We start from the raw sequence: 25410 nt of genomic DNA, 5'->3' as shown, positions 1-25410 counted from the left end.
TACATAAATAACTCTCAAAACTTGACAATAACCCAAAACTCAATACAAATGAACAAAAATTTGAACATATACTTCACCAAAGAATATATATTTATCACAACAATAACAAGCACATGAAAAGATGTGCAATACGTCATTAGGGAAATATAAATTAAAATCACGAAATGTTATACACCTGTAAAAATGACTAAAATTAAGAATATTAAGCATACCAAGTGTTATTAGGATGTAAAGGAACTGGAGCTCTTGTATACTGCTGATGGTAATATAAAATGATACACCACCTTAGAAAAGAGCATGGCAGTTTAGGTTAAACATACACCTGACTTCCTCTCAACTTGGCGTTTGGTGGGTGGGGACCCACACAGGTTCAACATGCGTGTTGGGAAGTGTTATTTATGTTCGGGGCCCATCTATCCTGGCCACCGCAGGATATTCATCTGCAATAATCGCAAGGTGTTCAGATTTTCTAAATCTAAAAGCCATAAAAACTTTAAAAAGAAGCACAATTCTCACAAAGGTAGGTGGACCAAAGCATTCTGGAAAGCAGCTGGTAAAGAGCTTACAGTGGGTAATTCATTTGAATTTGTAAAGCATAGACATGAACCTGTCAAATACCAGCGAGAGCTATGGAGTAAAACTCTTGATGCAAAGAAGAGAGTTGAAGAGATCAAACAGAAACACCTAGCTAAATTTATAATGAACAGATTAAAGAAAAATAAAGAGCTGGGCGCAGTGGCTCATGCCTGTAATCCTAGCACTTTGGGAGGCGGAGGTGGGCGGATTACCAGAGGTCGAGAGTTTGAGACCAGCCTGACCAACATGGAGAAACCCCATCTCTACTAAAAATACAAAATTAACCAGGCATGGTGGCACATGCCTGTAATCCCAGCTACTTGGGAGGCTGAGGCAGGAGAATCGCCTGAACCCAGCAGGCGGAGGTTGAGGTGAGCCAAGATCGTGCCATTGCATTTCAGCCTGAGCAACAAGAACAAAACTCCATCTCAAAAAAAAAAAAGAAAGAAAGAAAAAGAAAAAGAAAGAGCTACAGAAAGTTCAGGGTATCAAAGAAGTAGAGCAAAACATCTATCTTATCCGAGCCACTCTTGCAGGCAAAGGGAAGCAGCTGGAAGAGAAAATGGCACAGCAGTTACAACAGGATGTAGACATGGAAGATGCTTCTTAAACATCTCTGTAACCATTTACGTACATTTGAAAATGTCCTTGGAGACTTGGAACTGCTAAATTATTGGTTTATTTTTTACATCAGGTCACTTAAATGAAAAGTGATTAAAATATCTTTCCTATATTACTATCTACTTTAAAGCATCAGATATTAAGGATGCTACATTGCATCTCAGTGTTAAATCTTCTCTGATAGATGTTAAGTACGTAAATCATGAAAATTCTACTTGTAACTATAGAAGTGAATCGTGGACGTAAAATGGTTATACCATTTGGATAATGGCATTAGGCAGCATTTGTATAATAACTAATGGCAAAAATTCATGGCTAGTAATGTATAAAATATTCTTTGCAATAAAATATTCCCTTTATTAATGTCATAGAAGGGGACTACAACAAGGAACTAACAATTTGTATGACAGCATCACGTATTATTTTGATTTTAGTATTTCCTGTCTAGGTTTATTTGCATCTTAGAAGAGCGTAAAGGCATTGTTTGATGAAGCCTAATTATGCTGGACTGTTTTGACCTGGTTTAACTGTTCTGATAGGTAACTGTGGATGTTGGGGATAAGAACTGAATAATCTTTGCCTGGAGTGACATTACATTCTAGAATTTCCACTTTGGAGAATACTCAGTTCTAACTTGTGATTTCTAGTAGAACAAACTATTTTTCTAGCCTAGCAATGATCTAGAAGCAGAGGAATCCCAGTGCCTTTAAAAATTATGTGGTTTTCTTTTAAGAAGCTCCTAATTGTTTTTGGAGAGAATTTATGGGTACAACATCTATTCATTATTTGCACATAAAACCATTAAAAAAAATCCAAAAACCATATACCTACCATATGATACAGCCATTTGACTTCTTAACTTGCTCATAGCAACTTTATTTATAATAGCCCAAACTGAAACAACCCAAATGTACATCAACAGAGTGGATAAACAAATTCCATACAATGAAATAAAAAAGAAATGGACCATAGTTACACGTAAGAACACGGATTAATCACTAAAAAGTAGGCTGAATGAAAAAGTCAGACAGGTTGGGCATGGTGGCTCATGCCTGTTAACTCCAGCACTTTGGGAGGCCGAGGCAGGCGGATCACCTGAGGTCAGGAGTTCAAGACCAGCCTGGCCAACATGGTGAAACCCCAACTCGACTAAAAATACAATTAGCTGGGTGTGGTGGTGCATATCTGTAATCCCAGGTACTCAGGAAGCTGAGGCAGGAGAATTGTTTGAACCTGGGAGGTGGAGACTGCAGTGAGCCAAGATTGTGCCATTGTATTCCAGCCTGGGCAGCAGAGTGAGACTCCAACTCAAAAAAAAAAAAAAAAATATATATATATATACACACACACACACACACACACACACACATATACATACACTATATACATATATATGTACATATATAATACATATATATACATATATACACATAATATATATACATATATATACACATAATACATATATATACATATATATATACACATAATACATATATATATACATATATATGTATATAGTGTATGATTTTTCTTATATAAAGCTCTGGAAGATGCAAATTAATCTATAGTGACAGAAAGACCAGCGGCTTATTGGGGACGGTGTCTTAGTCTGTTTTATGTTGGTATAAAGGAATACCTGAGGCTGGGTAATTTATTAAAAAAAAAAAGTTTACTTGGCTCATGAGTTTTCTTTCTTTTTTTTTTTTTTTAGACAGAGTCTCCCTCTGTTGCCCAGGCTGGAGTGCAGAGGCATGATCTCAGCTCACTGCAACCTCCACCTCCCAGGTTCAAGCAATTCTCCTGCCTCAGTCTCTCAAGTAGCTGGGACTACAGGTGCGCGCCACCACACCCAGCTAACTTTTGTATTTTTAGTAGATAAGGGGTTTCATCTAGTTGGCCAGGATGGTCTCGATCTCTTGACCTCATGATCCCCCTGTCTCAGCCTCCCAAACTGCTGGGCTTACAGGCGTGAGCCACTGTGCTCAGCCAGCTCATGAGTTTTTAAACATTTTTAAAAATTTGTCTTAATTTTAGAGATGAGGTCTAGCTTTATTGCCCAGGCTCATCTCCTGGCCTCAAGTGATCCTCCTGTTTCAGCCTCCCAGAGTGTTGGACTTACAGATATGAGCCACTGTGCCCGGTCTGGCTCATGATTCTGATGGCTGGCAAGTTCAAGATTGGGCCTTTGCTTCTGGTGAGGTCCTTGGGCTACTTCTGCTCATGGAGGAAGGTGAAGGAGAGCTGGCATGTGCAGAGATTACATGGGGAGAGAAGTGGGGGTTGCAGGGAGGTACCAGGCTCTTTTTAACAACCAGCTTTCTTGGGAGCAAAGAGAACTCACTCACCTCCTCTGCTCCCACCTCCCCCAGTGCACGAATCTATTCTTGAGGAATCTGCTCCCAAGACCCAAACACTTCCCATTAGGCTCCACCTCCAACCTGGGGATCAGATTTCAACATGAGGTTTGGAGGGGACAAGCATGATAGTGAGAGGCTAGAGAGCAGGATTATAAAAAAGGGTATGAGGAAACCTGAGTATGCTTACTATCGTGATTGTGGTGATAATTTCATGGGTCTATGTGTCAAAACGTATCAAACTGTGCAGTTCATTTTACACCAATTACATATTTTACACACACACACACCCCTTTATAAAGGCAGCTATAGTGTAGAGGTTGGAAGGACAGATTCAGAAGTCTGACTGTCCCACCTGAATACTACTCCACCATCATGGGACACCACCCCCATCCTGCCCCAGCAGGTTACCTCAACTGCTTGGTGCCTCAGTGACCACTTCTGTAAATGAGGGCTAGTAACAGACCTGCCTCAGAGGCAGGTTATTATCTTGTATGATATCCCAGATTTAAAGGGCTAATCCAATCAGAACACAGGAATTACTCCACAAATAGTAAGAAGCACCCTCCCCACTGCAGATGAGGAACTGAGGCTTGTGGTTAGAGAGGGTGGGGGGCAACAGGCCACTGTTTTGGTCTGCTTCACATCCCTTACCATGGGAAATGGTTCTTTCCTCATCAGCCATTCCAAGTAATTCTGGTGGGGCTGAAATTCACAGTATTCACCACCTTCGGAGAAAGTGGCCTCAAATCATACTCCATCCCCTTGGATATAGTGATTGGTTCAAGATGTGCAAACAATAATCCAAGCTGGGCCAATCAGAAATGTTTCCTGGGATGTCTCTATATTGAATAAACATATATGGAATATACTGAAGTAGAGAGGAAAGTCTTCCCCTACCCCAGCTCCCTGGCATACCCCAGTGGATCATGTAAGCCTGGAGTGACTGGCATCCTGCCCTCCCTGCCTCCCCCATCAGGAAGAAGACTGTGGACAATGGGACAGAGTGAGGCTGGAGAGGAGCACAGTGGAGAAGGGGAAAGAGCCCTAAGGCTATCCTTTGAGCTCTCGGATCCAGCCAGACCCGAAGCAAAACCAACAAAGTCCCTGATGACTTAAGAACCAAGCAATTCATTTTTGGACTGAAATCAGTTTGACCTATGTTTCTGATGCCTGCAATTGAAGAATTGGGTTTCTTAGCATGAGGTGAGCTGACAGTAAAATACTGAAGCTGGGAATCCAAAACCAGGTTTTGCTGCTACCAAAACACTTGACTGCCATTTCCCACTTGTGAGATCAGAAGAGCAAAGGACTGCGATTTAGTATGGAGGGGCCAGGCAATGGACTTGTACCAGGCAGGGAAGGGCAGTCGCGTGAGTCCTGGAGAAGTCTGACAGGACAATGAGCCTGGGGGGAAACTATGTAATTCAAACCACTAGGGAAGGTGTCTCACCTCAGACCTCCAACCCCTGCACGAGATTGAAAACAAAACAGTAGGACAATGGCATATTTATTTACAATTGGACCAAAAAAAGGCATACGGGCATTTTTTCAATTAAAAATAATGATGATGATTTAAAAAGTCAGAAAAATTGATGATGTTTGAACTCTTTATGAGGTGTCCGTTTCCCACTCCCCTTAAAAAGAGAATCTCTTAGGGGAAAAAAAATCCAAGATTTGATGAACAAAAGATTCCAATATCACTCTCTATTGCTTGGGTTCCCTTCTTTCCAACCTGATGCTTGGTGGACGCTGCTTGGGGCTGCAGTCACTGAGGCAAGATTGAGAACTTCACTGGTTTGATGGGTGAGGCTGGTAGGGCCACCGGGAGACGTGGGGCAGTACGGGGAGGGGCACGTTCCTAGTGTCACCAGCATCCTGAGCTTTGTTTTGTGTTGGGAGCCCCACAAGGGCTGGTGCAAGGGTTAGCGGCTGCTACTTGAACTCCAATCCCTGGGTGGATTTGGTCTCTTGTAACTTAAGAGCAAATGTTTGTGACATGCACAGCGGGGCAGAGGTTGGGAAGAACAGGGCTCTACGGAGGAGCCAGGTCAGCCATGTGAGCCCCTTCTTTCTAAGTCGGCTTCTTGTCTATTCCTGGGGGTTGGGGAAAGAATGACAGAACTTACCTTCCATCTTTCTTCTCACAAGCAGTGTTTTGGGAGGAGACAAGAACTCAGGTGCGGGACAGAGGGGATGGGCTGGCTAAAGAACTGAGAATGACCCTGGAGGCCAGAGAGGGCAGGGAGAGAATGCCCAGCCACTCACAGGAGGGACTCTGATCTCTGGGCCTCCTTGTTCTGCCTGAAGTCGGGCAGAGCCCACTACTAGCACACCTTGGAGAGTGGCACCTCCCAGGGAAAGGACCAGGGAGCGATCCTGAGGGTAAGGACCCTAGCAGCCTTGGCCATCCCTTCCCAGATACAGACAAGTGGATGCATGGCTTGGGAAATACTTGGCTCCAGATCCAGGGTTTCTTGGCACAAAAAACAGTTCACTGCAAGTCTCTTGTCTTCCTCCTTGTTGGTCCAGCAAACTCCAGCTGCTCTGAACAGGGGTGATTCCTGCTGTCCAGGGAACCTGGCCCCCAATACTTCCAGGGTATTTTCTTGTAGCAACTAAGACTTGGGTTTGCTCCTGGTGAAAAGATGACCCCGAGGCCTGGCTGGAAACCCTACCTTGGGCAGCCCTGGGGAGAAGAGGGAGAGAGAGGGCTGGCAGAGGCTTGCTGGCACTGCAGGTGCTGTCCGGGTTGAAGCTGTGCTTTGTCGTGGCCTCAGTGGTGAAGATGAGCAGGGAGAGGCTTGGAAACCTCACTGAAGCCCTGGCGTGTTCTCTTCCACTTAGTCGTAGGGTGGCCAACAGCCCTGAGGAACTAAGGTGGAGACAGTGACCAAAACCTTATCTTGGTGGATTTATCCAGCCTGGATCCATTTGTTAAAACAAAGAAGGAAAAAAATCCAAACCACAAATACACCTGAATAAACAGGTCAGAGAGTTCCTGTTGGAGGGAACTTTCTTAGCACTGAAGAAAAGCAACCCACAAAAAAACTCATCCCCCACAGAACTGGAATAAGATGAAGAAAAATGCAAGATTATCTACAGGCCCTCCCGCCCCCACGCAGCCCCAGGATCCAGGAACACTGTGCCAGGAGTTACATTCCAAATGAGCAGGAGTTAATTTATTTTGCGTGCCTGCAGTCTCCCACGCAGGGTGGCTTCCAGTCTGAGGACGGAGAGGGCCTAGCTGTGGTCCACTCCAATCAGTCTATCTTCACGGCAGCATAGATCTTACGGACAAACATGTAGGCTGCATAGAAGCCAATGGTGCCCGTGAGCAGCCAGAAGGACAAGACCATGAGGGCCGTGTAGCCAAAGTAGAGGAGGGAGGGGATGAACTCCACGATGTCCAGCTGCGGCCGTGAGCGGAAAGAAGACAGGGTGGGTGCTTAGTGCCAGGTTGCATGGCAAACTGGGGCCCCACCCTCACTGATATCACAAGGAAACTGAGGCCTGGCCAGGGGAAGGGGCATGTTCCAGTGGGCAGCGAGGGGCAGGCAGGGCTCATAGGCACAGCTCTGCTTCATCTGGACCAGGACTGTGTATTGCCCTGATGCCCATAGCCTCAGAGGCCAAGGCCACAATGCCACAGGGAGAATGGCCACAGCTGTGGTCATTCCTGGTCCCCTACAGTCCCCAGATCAGTATGGCAACACTCCTGGATGGCTGGAGCAGCAGTCAGGGAGTCGGGGGTAGAGTGGAGGGGCGGGGTATCCAGCTGCTCAGCTTCAGGACCAGGAGCCCCATCAGCCTGCCTCAGCCTCCATTCCTCTCTTCCCCAGAATGCTTGTCACTTCTGTTAGCATCTCACAGAGATTCTGATCTTGAAGCATTCTGGACTCCTTTTTAAATGGGGTAGAGTTTAGAGGCTGGGCAGGAATGTTGGGGATCTATGTTGCGTTATTTACAAATGGAGCTAATGTGGAAACTTGGTATCAAGATATGCCCAGGGCCTGAGTGGAGCCTGTCCCAGGACTCACAGGCAGACACATGGTCACAGAATGCCAGCAGTCCAGAAGAAAACAGTAAAGAAACAAAGAAAACAATGTAGTCACCGTTTGAAGTCCTCTCCTAAGCCTAAGGGGTAAAGGTCACGTTTTCAGGTTCAGCCCCCCCAACTCTCCCCCGACCCCTTTTCTTTGAAGGGACACAGTCTCCCTCTATTACCCAGACTAGAGTGCAGTGGCATGATCACAGCTCACTACATCTTCACCCTCCTGGGCTCAAGGGATCCTCCTGCCTCAGCCTCCCAAGTAGCTCAGACTACAGATGTGTGCCATCACACGCAGCTAATTTTTATTTTTTCTAGAGATGGTGTCTTGCTGTGTTGCCCAGGGTGGTCTCAAACTCTTGGCTTTAAGCAATCCTCTCACCTCGGCCTCTGAAAGCGCTGGGATTATAGGTGTGAACCACTTGCACCCAGCCTCCATTTCTCCTTATACACAATCTTGTGGCTGGAGGTGGGGGGAGGGGTGGGAGAGGGACAAGGAACAGAACAATAGTAAAAGGAGGCAAGGGATGAAACAAAGAGGAAGAGCTGGAAAGTTCCTCTTCTTATACATAAGGCACTGGGGCTGGAGGAAGAGATTTTTTGAGCAGAGCGAGAAGACTGGAGCAGAAGGGAGGAAGGACAGGAGGCTGCAATGTGATCTCTAGTTTTTGTCTGTCTAACTTTGTTTCTTGTCTTCCCGATGTTTTGAGAAACACACTTAAAACACCTGGTCCTGTGGGGGCCCTCAATCCTAGCACAAAACAGGCTGGGTGCAGTGGTTCACACCTGTAATCCCAGTACTTTGGGAGGCCGAGGGGGCAGATCACATGAGGTCAGGAGTTCGAGACCAGCTTGGCCAACATGGAGAAACCCCGTCTCTACTAAAAAATACAAAATTAGTTAGGCATGGTGTGGTGCAGCTGTAACCCCAGCTCCTCAGGAGGCTGAGGCAGGAGAATCGCTTGGGCCTGGAAGGCGTATGCTGCAGTGAGCCAAGATTGCACCACTGCACTCCAGCCTGGGCTATAGAGCAAGACTCCAACTCAAAAAAAAAAAAAATCTTAGCACAAGACCTAGGCCAGTCTGCCCAAATATGGACCTGGGAAACAGTGAGCACTGGGCATATCACCTGAGCCAAGCAGTGTATGAGGGCAGAGGAAAGACATTCTTTTAGTGCTAGGGCTGCAAAGCTGAGAAGAGTAGACTCTAGGGCTGCCACTGGCCATTTTTCTACTTTGTGAAAAGATCTTGCCTGCAGACTGAGGCCAAAAAAAAGGACACACAGGACTAAGGCGTGGGCACAGAGCCCTGATATTTTTGAGAGCCTGGATCTACTATGGTTGAGGCTAGAACTCCAATTTCTTAATCTTTCCAGTTATATCAGCAAATAAATTCTTTTTGCTTAAGCTACTTTTTTTCTTAAGCTACTTTGAATGGAGTTTTAATCACCTGCCACTTACAAGAGTTCTGATTAATATGGGCTATAGAGGAGGGAGATTAGATTTGTTCTAGATGATCCCAGAATTAAGACTAAGGTCTAAAGATGGAAGTCACAGCAAGGGAGACTGCAGTGTGAATCAAGACCCTGATATTGACAGGAATTGTCCAGAAAGAATGGGAGTGTCAGGAGGAAGTGTCTTCTCTGTTGCTGGATGTAGCAGAGCAGGGGTCTGCAATCTTTTACTTAAAGGGCCAGATAGTGAATATTTTAGTTTCTGTAGGCCATATGGTCCCTGTAACAACTACTCAAATCTGCCATTGTAGTGTGAAAGCAGACATAGACAGTTATGTTAATGAATGACCATGGCTGTGTTCCAATAAAAATTTTTAGAAACAGGCCTGCTGGCCTGGGGGGGCTGCAGTTTGCTGACCCCTGAGCTAGAGAATCATCTGTTGAGACTGTTAGAGAAGAGGGGCACAGTCACCAGACTGGAGGCAGGGGTGCAGCTCTACACAAAATGATCCTTCCAGTCTTTTCCAACTTGATTGTTTTTGGGAAAGGGCATTCTCAGCTTCGATCAACTGACCTACAACTCTATTTTGCAAATACCCCTGGGTGTTAACAGAGGACTGCTTGCTCTGGGCTCCGGAGACTCAAAGTACAGCAGGTGAGAATAAGTCTTGAGTGTTAGTTTTGAAGGTGAGGGGTCCAACAGGGCTCCTCCAAATTCCTCTCAATGGTTCATCTGGCTTGTGTATCATGCATGAATCTAGCAAAACTGTTGTGGGAAATCTGTATTCTTGCCAGAGCCTCTCTCTGGGGACAATGAGCTCTGTGCGTTTGCCCTATCAGGTAAGCCTGGCTCCCTCTTATTAATGAACTGCACTTTACCTATGTGGGGTCACAGAGCAAGGAGGGCTCCGAAATGCCTGTGAAACCCCTTCCCATCCGTACTCTGCAGGATTGAACAGTACTTGTGTGAAGAAGAGGACACCTGCAGAGACAGGATGCCTGTGGCGCTAAATTTGGGTTCTACTATTCAGACCATTTCAGCATTTTCTGTTTTGATCTTTATTAACTCCTTTCTACTTTTCTTCTTTCATGCTACTCTTATCTTTTCCTTTTTCTCAAGGTGTTATTAGTCCCTCTTATTTCCTGTGAAGAGCACTGCAGGTGACATACTGCTTTCAAGTTCTGCTCTGGCTATGGCTATACCTCATAAGCTTTACAAGCATTATTCTCATTGTCACATATCCTGATGGCCTTTGTCTCCCAAACATATAGAATACAGATTCTTTCTTTCCTAAAAGGATCCATCTTCTAGAGCAGGAACGGTTCTAGGTGGCTTTGGTCCTCCCCATTCTGGGTAGAAAAGGAAGATTCAGGCACTTGGGTTTTTCTGCCAGTATCCTCCGCCTGACCTTCCTATCCTACGAGGACTATGAGGACCCCTCAAGGAAGGCAGTACCTTGTTAACGAAATAAAAGATGGCATAAACCAGGACGTAGAATGCAGAGCCCCCGGAGACTAGGAAATTCCTCCACCACCAGCGGTAATCCTGAGGAGGAAACAGAGGAAGGTCACTCCTGTCCTGTGGCAGAATCCCTTCCTGCCAAATTGCACAGTTGCTTGAGGGGCTGAAGACCCGGTAAGAGCAGTAACATAAGGGGAGATGGAAACATTTCACAGCCTGACTGTGATGGTGGTTCTACAACTGTAAGCATTTCTAAAAACTACAGAACTACGGACAAAGAAGGGTGAACTTTACTGTTTATACATCAACAAAAAAAAGTAACATTTCTCAAGCAAATGCTTAGCATGTGGCAGGCACCATATTTTTAGACAGAGTCTTGTTCTGTTGCCCAGGCTGGAGTGCAGTGGTGCAATCTCAGCTCACTGCAACCTCCACCTCCAGGTTCAAGTGATTCTCCTGCCTCAGCTTCCTGAGTAGCTGGAATTACAGGCACCTGCCACCGTGCTCGGCTAATTTTTGTATTTTTAGTAGAGATGCGGTTTCACCATGTTGGCCAGGCTGGTCTTGAACTCCTGACCTCAGGTGATCCACCCGCCTCCACCTCCCAAAGTGCTGGGATTATAGACGTGAGCCACCACACTCAGCCTCTTTTTTTTTTTTTTTTGAGACAGTCTCACTCTGTCGCCTAGGCTGGAGTGCAGTGGCACAATCGTGGCTCACTGCAACCTCCGCCTCCCAGGTTCAAGCAATTGTCCTGTCTCAGCCACCTGAGTAGCTGGGACTACAGGTGTGTGCCACCATGCCTGGCTAACTTTTTGTATTTTTAGTAGAAACAGGGTTTCACCATGCTGGCCAGGCTGGTCTCAAATTCCTGACCTCAGGTGATCTGCCCGCCTTGGCCTCCCAAAGTGTTAGGATTACAGGTGTGAGCCACCACGTACAGAGTTTTTTTTTTTTTTTTTTTTGAGACAGAATCTGGCTCTGTCCCCCAGGCTGGAGGGCAGTGGTGCGATCTAGGATCACTGCAACTTCTGCCTCCCAGGTTCAAGTGATTCTGCTGCCTCAACCTCCTCCTGAGTAGCTGGGACTACAGGTGCATGCCACCATGTCCGGCTAACTTTTTGTATTTTTAGTAGAGACAGGGTTTCGCCATGTTAGCCAGGATGGTCTGGTCTCAATCTCCTGACCTCGTGATCTGCCTGCCTCAGCCTTCCAAAGTGCTGGGATTACAGGTGTGAGCCACTGCGCCCAGCTGGCAGGCACCATTCTAAGTGCTATAGATGAATCCACTCATTTAATCTTGAGAGTAGCCCTCTAAGTTAGGTCCTCTCACTCACCCCATCACGTGGAGGAGGAACAGATGGCACGAAGTTAAGCAACCCGCCCAAGACCCAGAGCTACTCATGGAAGAGCCAGGGTTCCAGCCCAGGCTGTTCATCCCAAACCCTGGCTTCACCCATTGTGCCAATGGCTAGTTACCAGAGGGAGGCCAGGCCACCCAATGTGCCTGTTGGAGAAACTACTACTGGAGTGGACCTAGCACTGGCAAATCTCCTGTCCTTTCATCTAGCTCTGGTGAGTGCCCCATACAACTAAGCTGGAAGGTATCTCATTAGCCCCAGGGTACAACTGAATACACAGAGGCTGAGAGAGGCACAGCAACGTACTGGCCCAAGAGCTCAGAGCCAGAAGCAGGGGCCACATGAAGAGCCCAGACCCAGCTTCTCTGCAGAGCCTTACTAACCCATTCAATGCTGGATCCAGTTTTCCTTCCCCCACCTCCTGGCCCCGCTCTCCTTACCTCTGCACACAGCTGGAAGTACACCATGACGATGCTGATTTGTGAACAGGACACCACCAGGATGATGAAAACAAGGAACAGGAAGCCAAAGAGGTAATAAAACTGATTCTCCCAGATTGCCTGCGGACACACAGCGGGCCTTCAGCTGGCTTGCCCACCCTGTTCCCCTTCCCCTGGCATATCAACCTGTCCCCAGGGCAGAAGTGGAGACATCATCATGACACCATCAGGGCCTGTGGGCCTGGCGGGTGGCTCTGGCCTATCTTCCCCAGAGTAGGGGGTGGGCCACGCTGTCCTTAGGGAATGGCCGGGCTTGGTTGACCCTGTTCTGGGTGGACCTCAGCCTGAACTCAGCAGCTTATAGAAAATAATGATTCTCATCTAAATCAAAATTATAGAGCAGCCACCACCATGCGAGCAGCTTACCAAGTGCAAGGCCTTGTGCCACATGCCTCATATACAATTGCTACATGTGTGTGTCTATGAAGGCTTGGCCTGGGAGAATTAAGGAAGTCAAGGATCAGAGAAGCTGGTGACTGGCCTAGAGTCACACAGATGAAACAGAGGGGGCCTCCCTGGGAGGTGCACATGGGCTTGGGCACCATGGGCAGCCAACACGTCCTCTGACTCTTCTCCCAGGCAAACCTGTGTGGGTGAGGTGGTCTCAGCAGGGAGGGGCTGGACCACTACTCTAGAATAGCAGATACATGTCTGGTACTGACTTGGTATAAGGTACCATCTGTGCTGGGCCTGAGCTGGGTCAGCCACGCTTACATGGCTCTGAAAGGTCTTCCTACCAACTTTCACCCTGGCACTCTTAGGGAGGAATCATCATCACCACTACAATAGCATTTCCTGAATGCCAAGCACTTTTACAATGACTCATTCCAACTTCACAATGACCCTGACAAGCAGGAATCATTCCGTCCACTCTCCTAGGAGCTGTGAGTAACACAGAGAGGTAAAGATGTGCAAGAACCCAGAAATGAAAGCAGATGCAACGATGCTATTAGTCATGGTGGTGAATGACTGAAGTACTACTGAGGTAGCTTCTGTTTACCCAGCCCTTTCCACACACCAGGCCCCATGCACACTGCATATCTCATTTAACTGTCTTTTTTTTTTTTTTTCCAGACAAGAGTCTCACTCTGTTGCCCAGGCTGGAGTGCAGTGGCACTATCTCCGCTCACTGCAGCCTCTGCCTCCCAGGTTCAAGCGATTCTCCTGCCTCAGGCTCCCCAGTAGCTGGGACGACAGGCATGTGCCATCATGCCTGGATAATTTTTGTATCTAGTAGAGACAGGGTATCATCATATTGGACAGGCTGGTCTCGAACTCCTGACCCTGTGATCCACCTGTCTCAGTTCCCAAAATGCTGGAATTACAGATGTGAGCCATTGCATCCAACCTCATTTAACTTTCATTGCTGCCCTGAGAGGGGAGGCTGTTATCCGATTTCAGGGTGAAGAATGGGGCTCCGAGAGGTGAAGTGGCCCATCTGAAATTTCTCAGGCAGTAGGCGGCAGAGCACCCGAGTGGAGTGCAAGAGACCCGGCTAGCATGGGTGGAGGGGCGGGGGAGGCATGAGTACTCACACTGAAGATGAAGAAGAGCTCGATGAACATGGCGCCGAAGGGCAGGATCCCAGCCATGAGGATGCTGCCGCAGAACGAGAGGTTGACACTGTTAGAGACCAGCCCATCAGAAAGCCCTGAGCTCCCTCCCAAGCCAGCATGAAGACAGAGTGCCTGCATGAGTGTGGTGGTGCTAATTCTTCTGGCATGTTTCTGTACTATTAGAATCTCTTGAGAGGTAGACAGGGCGGGCATTATTCTCCCCATTTTACAGATTGGAAACTGGTGTGCAGAAAGGTGGGGTGACTTGCCCAAGGTCCAAGTGATGGTCCTAACTTGTCTCACCATACCCTTCCGTCCTTCCCCTTCCTTGTCCTGGTTCCTCGGATGACACTATGTCTGCCTACAACCTGGTCTTCTTGATCTTGGGGTGAAGCTAAGCTTTCATGAACTCTGTTAGAGCCAGCTGAAGCGGCAGGAGCTCTGGTCGATGCACCCTTCCGGGGAGGGTACCCTCTTCCATGTCCCCTTGCTCTTGCCCCCGCCGGAGGACTCACCCCACAAATCGGTTCATGTACCACCGCTGCTCAGGGATCTGCCGGGGAATCTGGTTGGTGCGCACAGGGTTGTCATATGGCTGCTTTCGGAAGCCGAAGTAGTAACCCAAGTAGACGAGGGGTAGGGAGATCCCGAACCACATGCACAGCAGAGCCACCATGGTGGGAAAGGGCACCTGTGGACACGGCACCATGAGGCCCCCACGAGACTCCGATGCCCAAGATGGGGCTGCGCAAGGGGGAGGGGAGCTTCTGGGCTCCACGGAAGGAGAAGCAACTTGTGCAGCAGAGCCAAACTCCCTGCCCCCACCACAGGGCTCCTGGTCAGAATCTCTTGGGGCTGACTCCCCGTGAAGAAGGCACCTCAGCATCCCAGAGGAGCTTGCCATCCAGGGAGGAAGTGGGGGAGGAACAGGAAGGAAGGGACTGAGAATGTGAAGAGGAGATGAAGAGGCCAAAATGAAGAGATTACATGTGGCACATTACGTGAAGAAAAGAAGGGAAAAACTAAATTGTACAAAGTGCTCCCAATTTTGTTAGAATAAAACTCCATGATATACTATTAAGTGAAAGAAGCAGGCTATAAAACTATGTGTATAGAAGGATTCCATTTTAATAAAAATACAACATAGTTGGTCCTCTGTATCCATGGGTTCTGCATCCATGAATTTAATCAACTGTAAACAGAAAATGTTCCACAAGTGGGTGCGGTAGCTCACGCTTATAATCCCAGCACTTGGGGAGGCCAAGGGAGGTAGATCACTTGAGGTTAGGAGTTCAAGACCGGCCTGGCCAACATGATAAAACACAGTCTCTTCTAAAATTACAAAAAAAAAAAAACAGCCAGGCACGGTGGTGGGCACCTGTAATCCCAGTTACTCAGGAGGCTGAGGCAGGACAATCATTGGAACCCAGGAGGTGGAGGTTGCAGTGAGCTGAGGCTGCACCACTGCACTCGAGCCTGGGTGACAGAGTGAGAGAGTGAGACTTTGTCTCAAAAAAAAAAAAAAAAAGTTAAAGAAAATGTCCAGGGGGAAAGAAACAACAACAACAAAAAAAACCAACAAAATAAGCTGGGCACAGTGGCTCACACCTGTAATCCCAGCACCTTGGGAGGCCTAAGTGGGAGGATCACTTGAGACCAGACTAGGCAACACAGTTAGACTGTATCACTTCAATTTTTTTTTTTAAATAGCTGGGTGTGGTGGTGGCGCCTTTGTCCCAGCTACTCAGTGGGGCTGAGGTGGGAGAATCATTTGAGCACAGGAGGCAAGAGGTTGCAGTGAGCTGAGATCGCACCACTACACTCCAGCCTGAGCGACAGAGTGAGACCCTGTCTCAAAACACAAACAAACAAAAAACAGTAAAATACAAATTAAAAAAATACAGTGTAACAACTATTTACATAGCATTTACATTGTGTTAGGTATTTTAAGTAATCTAAAGAAGATTTAGAATATACAAGATGAGTATAGGTTATACATAAACACTATGCCACTTTATATATGGGAATCGAGCATCCTTGAATTTTGGTATCTTCAGGGGTCCCAGAACCAATCCCCTATGGATACCAAGGGAAAACTGTATTTATTTATATTTGTGCCTGGAAAGGCTTATACCAAAGAGCTAATAATACTTCCTTAAATGGGATATGGAAAATTAGAACTAATTTTTCATTTTCTTCCTTATCCTCTTCTTTACACTTATTATGTTTTTATAAGAATCATATAAAAGGGAAGAATATATATATATTATTTATATATTATATATAAAGTGTTTAGAATAGTACTTATTACAAAGCAAGCACCATATAAATATATATAAATATTTGCTGTTATTTTATAAATTTTAAATAATGTAATTCTTTTTAAAATATATCTATAAAAAGGAAAAAAGAAAGAACATATGTATTAAAGATCTACATAGTATTTATCTCCGGGTGAGTAAATTTGGGGTTAAACTTCTTCTTTAACCTCTCTGTACTTTCCAAAATTTCTACAATGAATGTTCATAATGAGCAGTTGGTAACTGGGAGGAAAATGCTCAAAGAGAGCATTTTAAAGGTATAAAAAAGAGGAATTGAGAGGAAGGGCATGACTCTGTCTTGAGGGTGGCAAGACCCCATTTCCCCTCCCCGCAACTGAGTTCAAAATCCTACTCTGAATCTTGGGCAGCTGCTAGTAACATACTGGACTGAGCTGGCAGGATCCTCACTCTAAGGATAACACAACCTGATCCTTTGTTTCCTCTCTCTTCTACCTCCGGGGGCTGGTGCTGGAGGGCAGGGACACTGAGGACAGGCTTGCTTTGGGATGCTGACCTAATCAACTCATACTGGGCAGTTCACTCTTGGGTAAGACAAAGGGAAATTCCCCAGTTGGCCCTTGGACTGTGGAAACCTCCTTTAGAGAAGTGGGCTTGGGCCAGCTGTCTGAAAGAACTCACAGGAAGGCCAGGACCAGGGCATGGCAGACCAAGGGCAGGGCTGGGGAAACCCCAGCTGGTTGTCGGCCCTCATGGCTGGGAACATAACTTTGGGGACTCAGAAAAGGGAAGGGAATGGCAGGAAGTGGTCTTTGGGAGTGTGGCTGAGTGCGGCTGGCCCTTGCTTGGTGGGGAGGGGCTGAGAGGGTAGTGGAGGCACTTACCGCTCCTGATGAGTGCTTTCCCCAGATGAAGCAATTCAACACGAAGCAGATGCCAAAAACCACACCAGGGTACAGAGTTGCTGTCTGCAGCAAGAGAAGCCAGGTTGAGGAGCAGCATCCAGGGAGCTCCCCAACCTGTCCCAGTGGGCCCCCAGACCAGAAGCTCTTAAGCCCTCCTTGTCTTTCAGACTCAGCTCAGGCATCACTCCTTCCAGAAAGTATTCCCTGACCCTCAGACTGGGCAGGACTCTGTTCTATGCCCTCTCAGGTCCCTAAAACTGCCCCTTGTTGCTCTCATCCCAGTTTGAAGTTATATATTTTGGCTACCTGATCATATCCATCTATCCCCAAAAGACTGTGAGCTCCTTGGGAGAAGTGTATCTACCTTGTTCTCTGATGTACTCTCATCGCTGAGGACCCAGCGACTACTCTGGTTGGGCATGGTGGCTCACCAGCACTTTGGGAGGCCGAAGTGGGTGGATCACCTGAGCTCAGGAGTTCAAGACCAGCCTAGCCAAAATGGTTACAAAAATTAGCTGGGTATGGTAGTACATGCCTGTAGTCCTAGCTACTCGGGAGGCCAAGGGTGGAGAATTGCTTGAACCTGGGAGGTGGAGGTTGCAGTGAGCCAAGATGGCGCCATTGCACTCCAGCCTGGGTGACGGTGAGACTGTCTCAAAAAAAAAACCACAGAAAAAGAACATAGTAACTACTCTATATATATATATATATTTAGTATATACATATATATGTGTATATATATGTGTGTGTGTGTATATACATACATACATATATATATATATATATATATATGTTTTTGCGATTTCCGGAGTCACTTGAGCTCAGGTGTTTGAGAACAGCCTGGGCAACATGGTGAAATCCTGTCTTTACAAAAAATTAGCCAGGTGTAGTAGTACGCACCTGTGGTCCCAGATACTTGGGAGGCTGAAACAGATGGATCGCTTGAGCCCGGGAGGCAGAGGCTGCAGTGAGCCGAGTCACACCACTGCACTCCAGCATGGGTAACAGAGCGAGACTGTCTCACACACAAAAAACCCAAAAAACAACCTTAACAAAACACATGTCTGGGCCCCAACCCAAACTGCTTAGAAGGATGGTGATGCTTTGAGTCTTAGGAGTGGCAGATGCTGGGCTCCTGTGTACCTCGTCTCACCTAATCCTCCCTGCAAGTCTCGAAGGAAAGTCTACCATTATTCCTTTATACCCAGTCTCCTGCAGGTGCAGCAGAGGTATAAACCCAGGCAGTCTGACCCCAGAGCCCACGCTCCAACTGCAGTGTATTCTAGCGTCAGAATCTCTTGGGTGGGATCGAGGCATACGGATTTTAGTCTAATCAACGCCCCAGAGTTATAGTCGAGCCTTTTTCTTCTATTTTCTTCAGAGACAGGGTCTCACTCTGTCACCCAGGCTGGAGTGCAGCTCACTGCAGAAACTCCTGGGCTCAAGTGTTCCTCCCACCTCATCTGCCTGAGTAGCTAAGAGGCACATGCCACCACATCCAACTAATTTATTTTTTGTAGAGAAAGGGTCTCACTGTGTTGCCCAGGCTGGTCTCAAATTCCTGGGCTCAAGTGATCCTCCTGCCTTGGCCTCCCAAAGCACTGGACTGATTACAGGCGCAAGCCACCACAACTGGCATGAACCTTCTTGCCACACTGTGATCACCAGGCCAGGGACTGCTGTGGTGGCCTGAGCATCCAGGTGGGTCACTGACCACAATGACCAAGGCCCTCTGTTACCTGACGCTCAACCTCCATTGCCAGTTTCATCTTTGGCTTATTGCCCTGTACTCAACAACTGGTCACTGCTCCTGCACTTTCCTGTCTCTGGGCCTTTCGGCATAGGTCAACACCTCAGAGGATCCATTTCCTGAGGGCTGATGCTGTACCAAGGTCCTTAGGAACAGTTAACTCTAACTATCATCATTGGAGAGATGGGAAAACTGAAGCTCAGAGGGCTGATGAAAGTTATCAACCAATGAAAGAATAGAGTCAGACTACGATCTAGGCCATTCCAGAACCTTAGGCCCCTCTGCTGGCTGCGTCCCTTCATCTGAAATCCTCCTCAAGGCCTGGTTCAAAGGTCACTTCCTCCCTTCCTTTGTGTTCCTGCATGACTCTGTTGTGTAGCAGAGAATTCCTCATTTGCTTTCCTGGCTGAAATTTGCTGACTGAGCATGATGCTAGGTACCAAGGGTAAGAATAGGAAAAAAAACTCCAGGGAGAAAGGCAGACCCCTATGTGGAGAACACCACACCTGCCCCTGCTTAGCTCTGCCAAGTGCTACTTAGGTTTCATGAGGGCTCTGCCAGGCTCAGGGTAGGAGGTGGGGGAGGTGGCAGCCTCCAGAGGACTGATGTAGGAGCTAAAACTTAAAGGATGAGCCAGGTGAGAAGAAAGGGTGGTGTGGCCCAGGCAGAGGGGATGGTACAGGCAAGGCCATAGGAGAGTACACTGCCTTGGGCTGCCAGAGATGATCCCTGTGGAGAGGCACCACGGAAGGGTCAGAATCTTGCAGGGAGACCACTGAGGGCCAAGTGAGAGGCAAAGATGTCTGAATCCAGGCCAGAGCCTTTATGATGCAGAGATGAGGGTGGCGGCGGGGGTGGAATTCACAGAACATTCATGGAACATTTGTTAGGAAGACCTTTAGCACTTGATGTCTGAGAAGGAACTGCCTGCATGAGGGAGGAGGACAGGCAGCTCCAGGTTTCTGGCTTGGGGGGGCCTGGATGAATGATGGGGTCATTAGATCCAAGGGGTGGTCTGGGGAAAAAGATTGGGTTTGGTGTGGGATCCATTGAGGGAAATCCTGGAGGGTATCTAGAAACCTCACCAGGGAAGAATCTTTCCAGGAGGGAGTGATGGGTTTCACTCCTTTCTAGATCCCTGGCTCTTGGCATACGGTGGCCAGAGAAAAATGTTCCAATCATCAAGAATTCAGGAAGCTTTCTCTGATCCTTCCAAAACAGTCACAGTCACAGCTTTTCTTTACTGAGGGCTTACTTTGTACAGAGGTGTGGCAGCCAGAGCTGACATAGCCTGAACTCTCCTTGAGCTTTTGACACCGGTGAGAATCGTTTCAGAATGCTGGGCCCAAAGACTTCTCTGAGTGTGGGCACCCAAGAGTCTTCCTAGTCCTCTAAGGGACTCACCCGCTCTGGGAGAAGGGGCTTGGGGCTTCTGGGAGGTGAGGTCAATCTCCAGACCCCCTCTGGTTTCTATGGTCTTTTCTGCTGCCTAGAACTCTTCTCACCTCCAGGAGGCCAGAGAAGGGCAGGAGCCCTCACTGAAGAGAAACACAGGCACCAGTCTGGAAAACGGGCTGACAGGAACTTGGGCCTGGCCTCTTCTGGCCGAGATCGTTAATTCCCTCTTTACTCTGTTGGCCAGGGTGTTCTCTCAGCTGCCCTGCTATTCTAAATCCTGTTTCTTCTCTTGCTTGAGCCATCAGACAATGTAGGCTAAAAATTATCTAAGTTCAAATCCCTCATTTTACAGATGGGGCAGTGGAGGCCCTAGGAGGTGCTGCTGCGAGCCTGTGGGGAAGAGCCCGGGATTCCTGCCCCCGGGCCTGTGCTCCTCCTGCTACCTCTTGCTGCTGCTCAGCTTTTGCCCAAAAAATCCCCACCAGAGCCTGCCCACCTCCTCCTGAGGAGCCCAGGAAGAAGCTTCTCAGCTTCCCACCAAACACCAGAGAAGGTTTAGGACACTCACACAGAAGGCTCCTTTCTTCCACCGATGGCCTTTTAGAGTGCGGTACAAACGGCCAGCAGAAAATCCGCCAAACACCCTGTGGGAAAATGGCAAGGATCCACACCAAGGGGACCCGTCAGCTGGCATGGAGGAGGCCTGTGCCGCCCCGGGAGCCCACGCAGACACACCTACCCCATGAACATGAAGAGGAAGCAGGCTGTGGTCATGAGAGCTCCCCGGCTGGAGGGTGACAGCATCCCAAGCATGGCCACAACTGTGGAGGGAGGGAGGGCAGAAAAAGGCAGGGTGGCTGATCACCAGGACCCCTAGCCCCAGCCCCAGCCCCATCTTGGACAGGCTGACAGGAGGACCCCTGGGCAGATGAGGCTCCTCCTCCCTTGTCTTCTCAACAGCATAGTCCCCTGTCCTCTGCAGGAATGGGTCTTAGCTGGGGTTCAGAAGGGTGCAGCAGCTGCTGGGCCTCGGTTGGCCAAATCTTAACTGCAGCTTCCAGTCTCATAGAGCACTTGCAGTGAGTCAGGTGCTGGGCTGAGGGCACCACAAATGCCAGTTCTCTGAACGTAGCTTGTCAACTCTGCAGGGTGATTACTTTCCCCATTTCTCAGATAAGGAAACTGAGGCTCACAGAGGTCAAGTGGCCTGTCCAAGGTCACAAAGCTTACAGGCATGAGGCTGAGATGCAAATCTAGGCTGACTGACTCTAGAGCTGTCTAAAACTACTATATATTAGTGAGGTTTTTTTGTTAAAGAAAAAAATACTTGATTTCAATCTTGATCCTGGTACTGACTTTGGGTAAGTCACTTAGCCTCTAACTACAAAAGGAAGCCAACTTGATAGCAGGGATGTGTGGCTTCACTGAGGAAGGGACATGGTGGGTTCTGTAAATGGCTGTGAGGTGAATCACCAGTCCTGGGCTGAGGCTGTTGCTGAAACAGATGGCCTGTCTGGCCCAGAGATACTGACATGCCCACTTGGTAACAGGAAGTTGGCTCCCTTTCTCCAGGGAGGGAAGCCCACCCTTCTCTCATTGAGGCACATGGAAGAGGAGGCCATGCCACCCATGCCCATCCCCACTGGGCCCACTCACAGATGACGATGAGGATCATACAGAAGAGCTGAATCCCTGAGCCCAGCAGGGAGCTGAGGATCATGGGGTACTGGGGGGGCCTGAAGACGTCGCCATGTACCAGCTTCCACCCAGACTCCTCCATGGTGTCTTCCTGTAGTGAAGGGCCAGAATGAGGCTGGTTGTTGAGGATGGAGGCAGCTCCTGCAGGGACCACCCCCAGGGTGACACCTGATACCCTTAGTGTCAACCAGCACTGCTCTGACACAGGAGAGTAAGTGATAGGAGAAAGTGCTTATCTGAAACTGTCACATGAAAAGGAGGCCACAAACCTGATGCCTGTAGCTGCATAAAAGGAAAAGTTCCCCAAATTCCACAAACCTCACTTGTGGGAAAATAATGTAAATACCTCAACTCTCTAAAATGTTAACTCTAATAGGTCTTGGGTGGTGAGATTTGGAATCAATTTATTTATTGTTTTTCTGACTATAAAAGAAATATATACTCTTGGTCGGGCATGGTGGCTCACACCTGTAATCCCAGCACTTTGGGAGGCCGAGGTGGGTAGATCACAAGGTCAGATCAACATGGTGAAACCCCATCCGTACTAAAATACAAAAAATTAGCTGGGCATGGTGATGTATGTCTGCAGTCCCAGCTACTCAGGAGGCTGAGGCAGGGGAATCTCTTCAATCTGGGAGGCGGAGGTTGCAGTGAGCTAAGATTGAGCCTCTGTACTCCAGCCTGGGCAACAGAGCAAGACTCTGTCTTTAAAAAAAAAGAAAGAAATATATACTCTTATTTGTGTAATAAAAAAAGTAAAAATTTGGTATGTAGCATGAAATTCAAATGAATAAAAAGTAATACATATTACAGAAAATTTAAACAGAAAGGTATCAAAATAAAATGATTGATACTCCCACTCAATAACACTGTTTTGCTATAATTTCCTTATTCTCTTATATATATATAATGTGTACATGTATGTTTTAAACAGTAACATTGGGATCATACTATTTTCAGATGGTATTTGTGAACATTTACTCATGTCAGTAAATGCTCTTTGACATTGTATTTCAAAGCTGTAATATTTCTAGACCAAGTATTGGTGTTTTGAATCTTGCCTTAAAAAAATTATAGAAGAACTGCTGTGCAAAGCAAGTTGCCTATTTTAGTTCTTTTTTGTTTTTGTTGAGATGGGGTCTCCCTATGCCACCCAGGCTGGTCTTGGACTCCTGGGCTCAAGTAATCCTCCTGCCTTGGCCTCCCAAAGTGCTGAGATTACAGGTGTGAGCCACTATGCTTAGCCTATTTTCCAGTTCTTGATATCTACTGTCAATTACTTTTCAGAAAACTACCAACTTACACTTCCATGGGTGGTGTTGGAAGGTGCTTGCCTCATGTTAACCCTGCCAACAATTAGTACTATTTAACAAAAGAAAAAAAAATTTGCCTCAGCAGGAGAACTGTAATCCAAGTAGCTGGGATTATAGGCTCCTGCCACCATGCCCAGCTAATATTTTTATTTTTAGTAGAGATAGGTTTTCGCCTTGTTGGTCAGGCTGGTCTTGAACTCCTAACCTCAAGTTATCTACTGTGCTCGACCTAGTTTTTTTTTTTTTTTTTTTTTGAGACAGAGTCTTACTTTGTTGCCCAGGCTGGAGTACAGTGGTACAGTGGGGCGTTCTTGGCTCACTGCAACCTCCGCCTCCCAGGTTCAAGTGATTCTCCTGCCTCAGTTTCCCGAGTAGCTGGGATTACAGGTGAATGCCACTACACCCGGCTAACTTTTGTATTTTTATTAGAGATGGGGTTTCCCCATGTTGGCCAGGTGGATCTTGAATTTCTGACCTCAGGTGATCCACCTGCCTCAGCTCCCCAAAGTGCTAGGATTACAGGTGTGAGCCACCACGCCCGGCCCTGACCTAGTTTTTTTTAAATGAAGAGATTTTATATGAATTCTTTAAAATCATATAAAGAATTGATTTTATGATTTTAAAGAATCCTTTAAAATTTTAAACTGGGCCACTTTTTCAAGTTTGTTGCAGATACTGTTTTGCTGTTGTGGCCTTCTGTTTTGTTTATGTATTTGACATGCAGAATAGTTTTACTATTTTTAATGTCAAATCCATCAACTATTCTTTCTGTGATTTCTTCTACTGTTTTTATGCTTCAAAATTAGAAAGGGCATTCCTATCACTTTGGGTAAATAAAACTTTTTTCCTTACTTTTTTAGTATTAAACTTTTAGTATTAAAAGTATACTAAACTGTTTTAGTATTTTGAGGTTTCCGCTATAAGTGATAATATACATGCACACACATGCACCCATGCACACACACGGTCCTCCTGCTAGACTGCCCTCCCTGTCCAACTTCATCCCTCCCCAGCCAAGACCTCGTACAATGTCATCCTCCTTGTTGTAGTTGGCGATGTCCTTCCGGAGGGTCCGAATGATAATCATGCTCAGGATACCTGAAACAGATGGGGATGAGGATGAGAAGTGGGTGCTGCCAGCAAGCCCATGTTCTATGCCTCCTGGACATGGTGTTTTACTATGCCACAGCTGGCATGCATGGCTTGCTCCATTATGAACTGGCTATGCAGCCACCTCAGGGCCTCTTCCTGGGATCTCCACTCCAGCTACCAGGGGAGGACAGCACAGAGCGTGGAGGTGGGGAGGAAACGGCTGCTGGGATGGGTAGGGGCATCCTGGGGAGAGAAGCATCCCAGCTCTTCTGTGGTGTGGTCCTACTGACTTCTCAGCTAGTCTCTCCCAGGCCCACCTGTGGATCCACCTCTGGCTATCTGCTGCTTCAGTTACGGTTCCCGGCCTCACTGCAACCTCACCTGCGTGCCTTTCTTCAGGCTATCCTCTTTGCCCAGAATGGCCCGCCTGCCCTGACTGACTCCTACTCATGCTTCAAGACTCACACTGGGCATCTTCACCTCCCAGCACCCTGATCAGTAGAGAGCTACCCCTGGCCCCACTTGTACTTTCCTGTTTCCCCATCTAGGCAGCACTGGAGTGGTTAAAAGAATGGACCATATGACCTTGAGTTCACTTAACATTTTCAGGCTTGTTCACAGGGCTTCAAGGATTGAAATGTTTATAAAGTGCTTGGTTCAGCAGTTGGCCCTTTGGTAAATGTTTAATAAACAGTACTAAGCATTATCTGTGCTTCTCATTATAGCAAAACCATCAGTGTCATTCTACCCTGCCTACCACCCTCTCACCACCTGGCTTCTTGCTAAGCTTATCTCACTGCAGGACCATGATCCTTGCTGGCACAGACTTTTCCTGGGTCTCTGAGTGGCTCCTTTTCCTCATAAAGACAGGTCTTCCCCAAAGAGCCTTCATATTTTCCTCAGCTGTTGTGTATTTGGCCACCCTGTTTATCTGCTTCATAGAACGTTATCATTATCTGGAATTCCACTACTTATTTGCTTTTTTGTTTCTCTCTCACCACTAGAATATACACTCTGTCAGAGCAGAGACTGGGTCAG

At 47.2% G+C, this 25410-nt stretch overlaps 1 protein-coding gene across 3 annotated transcripts in view; it reads right to left on the bottom strand.

Moving 5' to 3' along the window:
• Positions 1 to 5047: 5047 nt before the first annotated feature.
• Positions 5048 to 25410, bottom strand: part of TM9SF4 (transmembrane 9 superfamily member 4) — a 54920-nt gene continuing 34557 nt past the window's right edge. For all 3 annotated transcript variants that reach the window (XM_021665728.2, XM_064382311.1, XM_064382310.1), the window contains exons 9-18: positions 24308 to 24378; positions 21926 to 22058; positions 21009 to 21090; positions 20838 to 20913; positions 17101 to 17184; positions 14453 to 14628; positions 13917 to 13980; positions 12322 to 12441; positions 10515 to 10604; positions 5048 to 6967 (exon numbers count right to left, since the gene is read on the bottom strand). In XM_021665728.2, coding sequence (XP_021521403.2) covers positions 6818 to 6967; positions 10515 to 10604; positions 12322 to 12441; positions 13917 to 13980; positions 14453 to 14628; positions 17101 to 17184; positions 20838 to 20913; positions 21009 to 21090; positions 21926 to 22058; positions 24308 to 24378 — 1046 coding nt within the window. In that variant the 3' untranslated portion in view covers positions 5048 to 6817. The remainder of the gene's footprint in view (positions 6968 to 10514; positions 10605 to 12321; positions 12442 to 13916; positions 13981 to 14452; positions 14629 to 17100; positions 17185 to 20837; positions 20914 to 21008; positions 21091 to 21925; positions 22059 to 24307; positions 24379 to 25410) is intronic.

The sequence above is a fragment of the Aotus nancymaae genome, unplaced genomic scaffold (assembly GCF_030222135.1).
Source record: "Aotus nancymaae isolate 86718 unplaced genomic scaffold, 86718_ANA_hifiasm-v0.15.2.pri h1tg000029l, whole genome shotgun sequence".
Taxonomy (NCBI): Eukaryota; Metazoa; Chordata; class Mammalia; order Primates; family Aotidae; genus Aotus; species Aotus nancymaae.
This window is presented reverse-complemented; position numbering and strand designations above follow the sequence as displayed.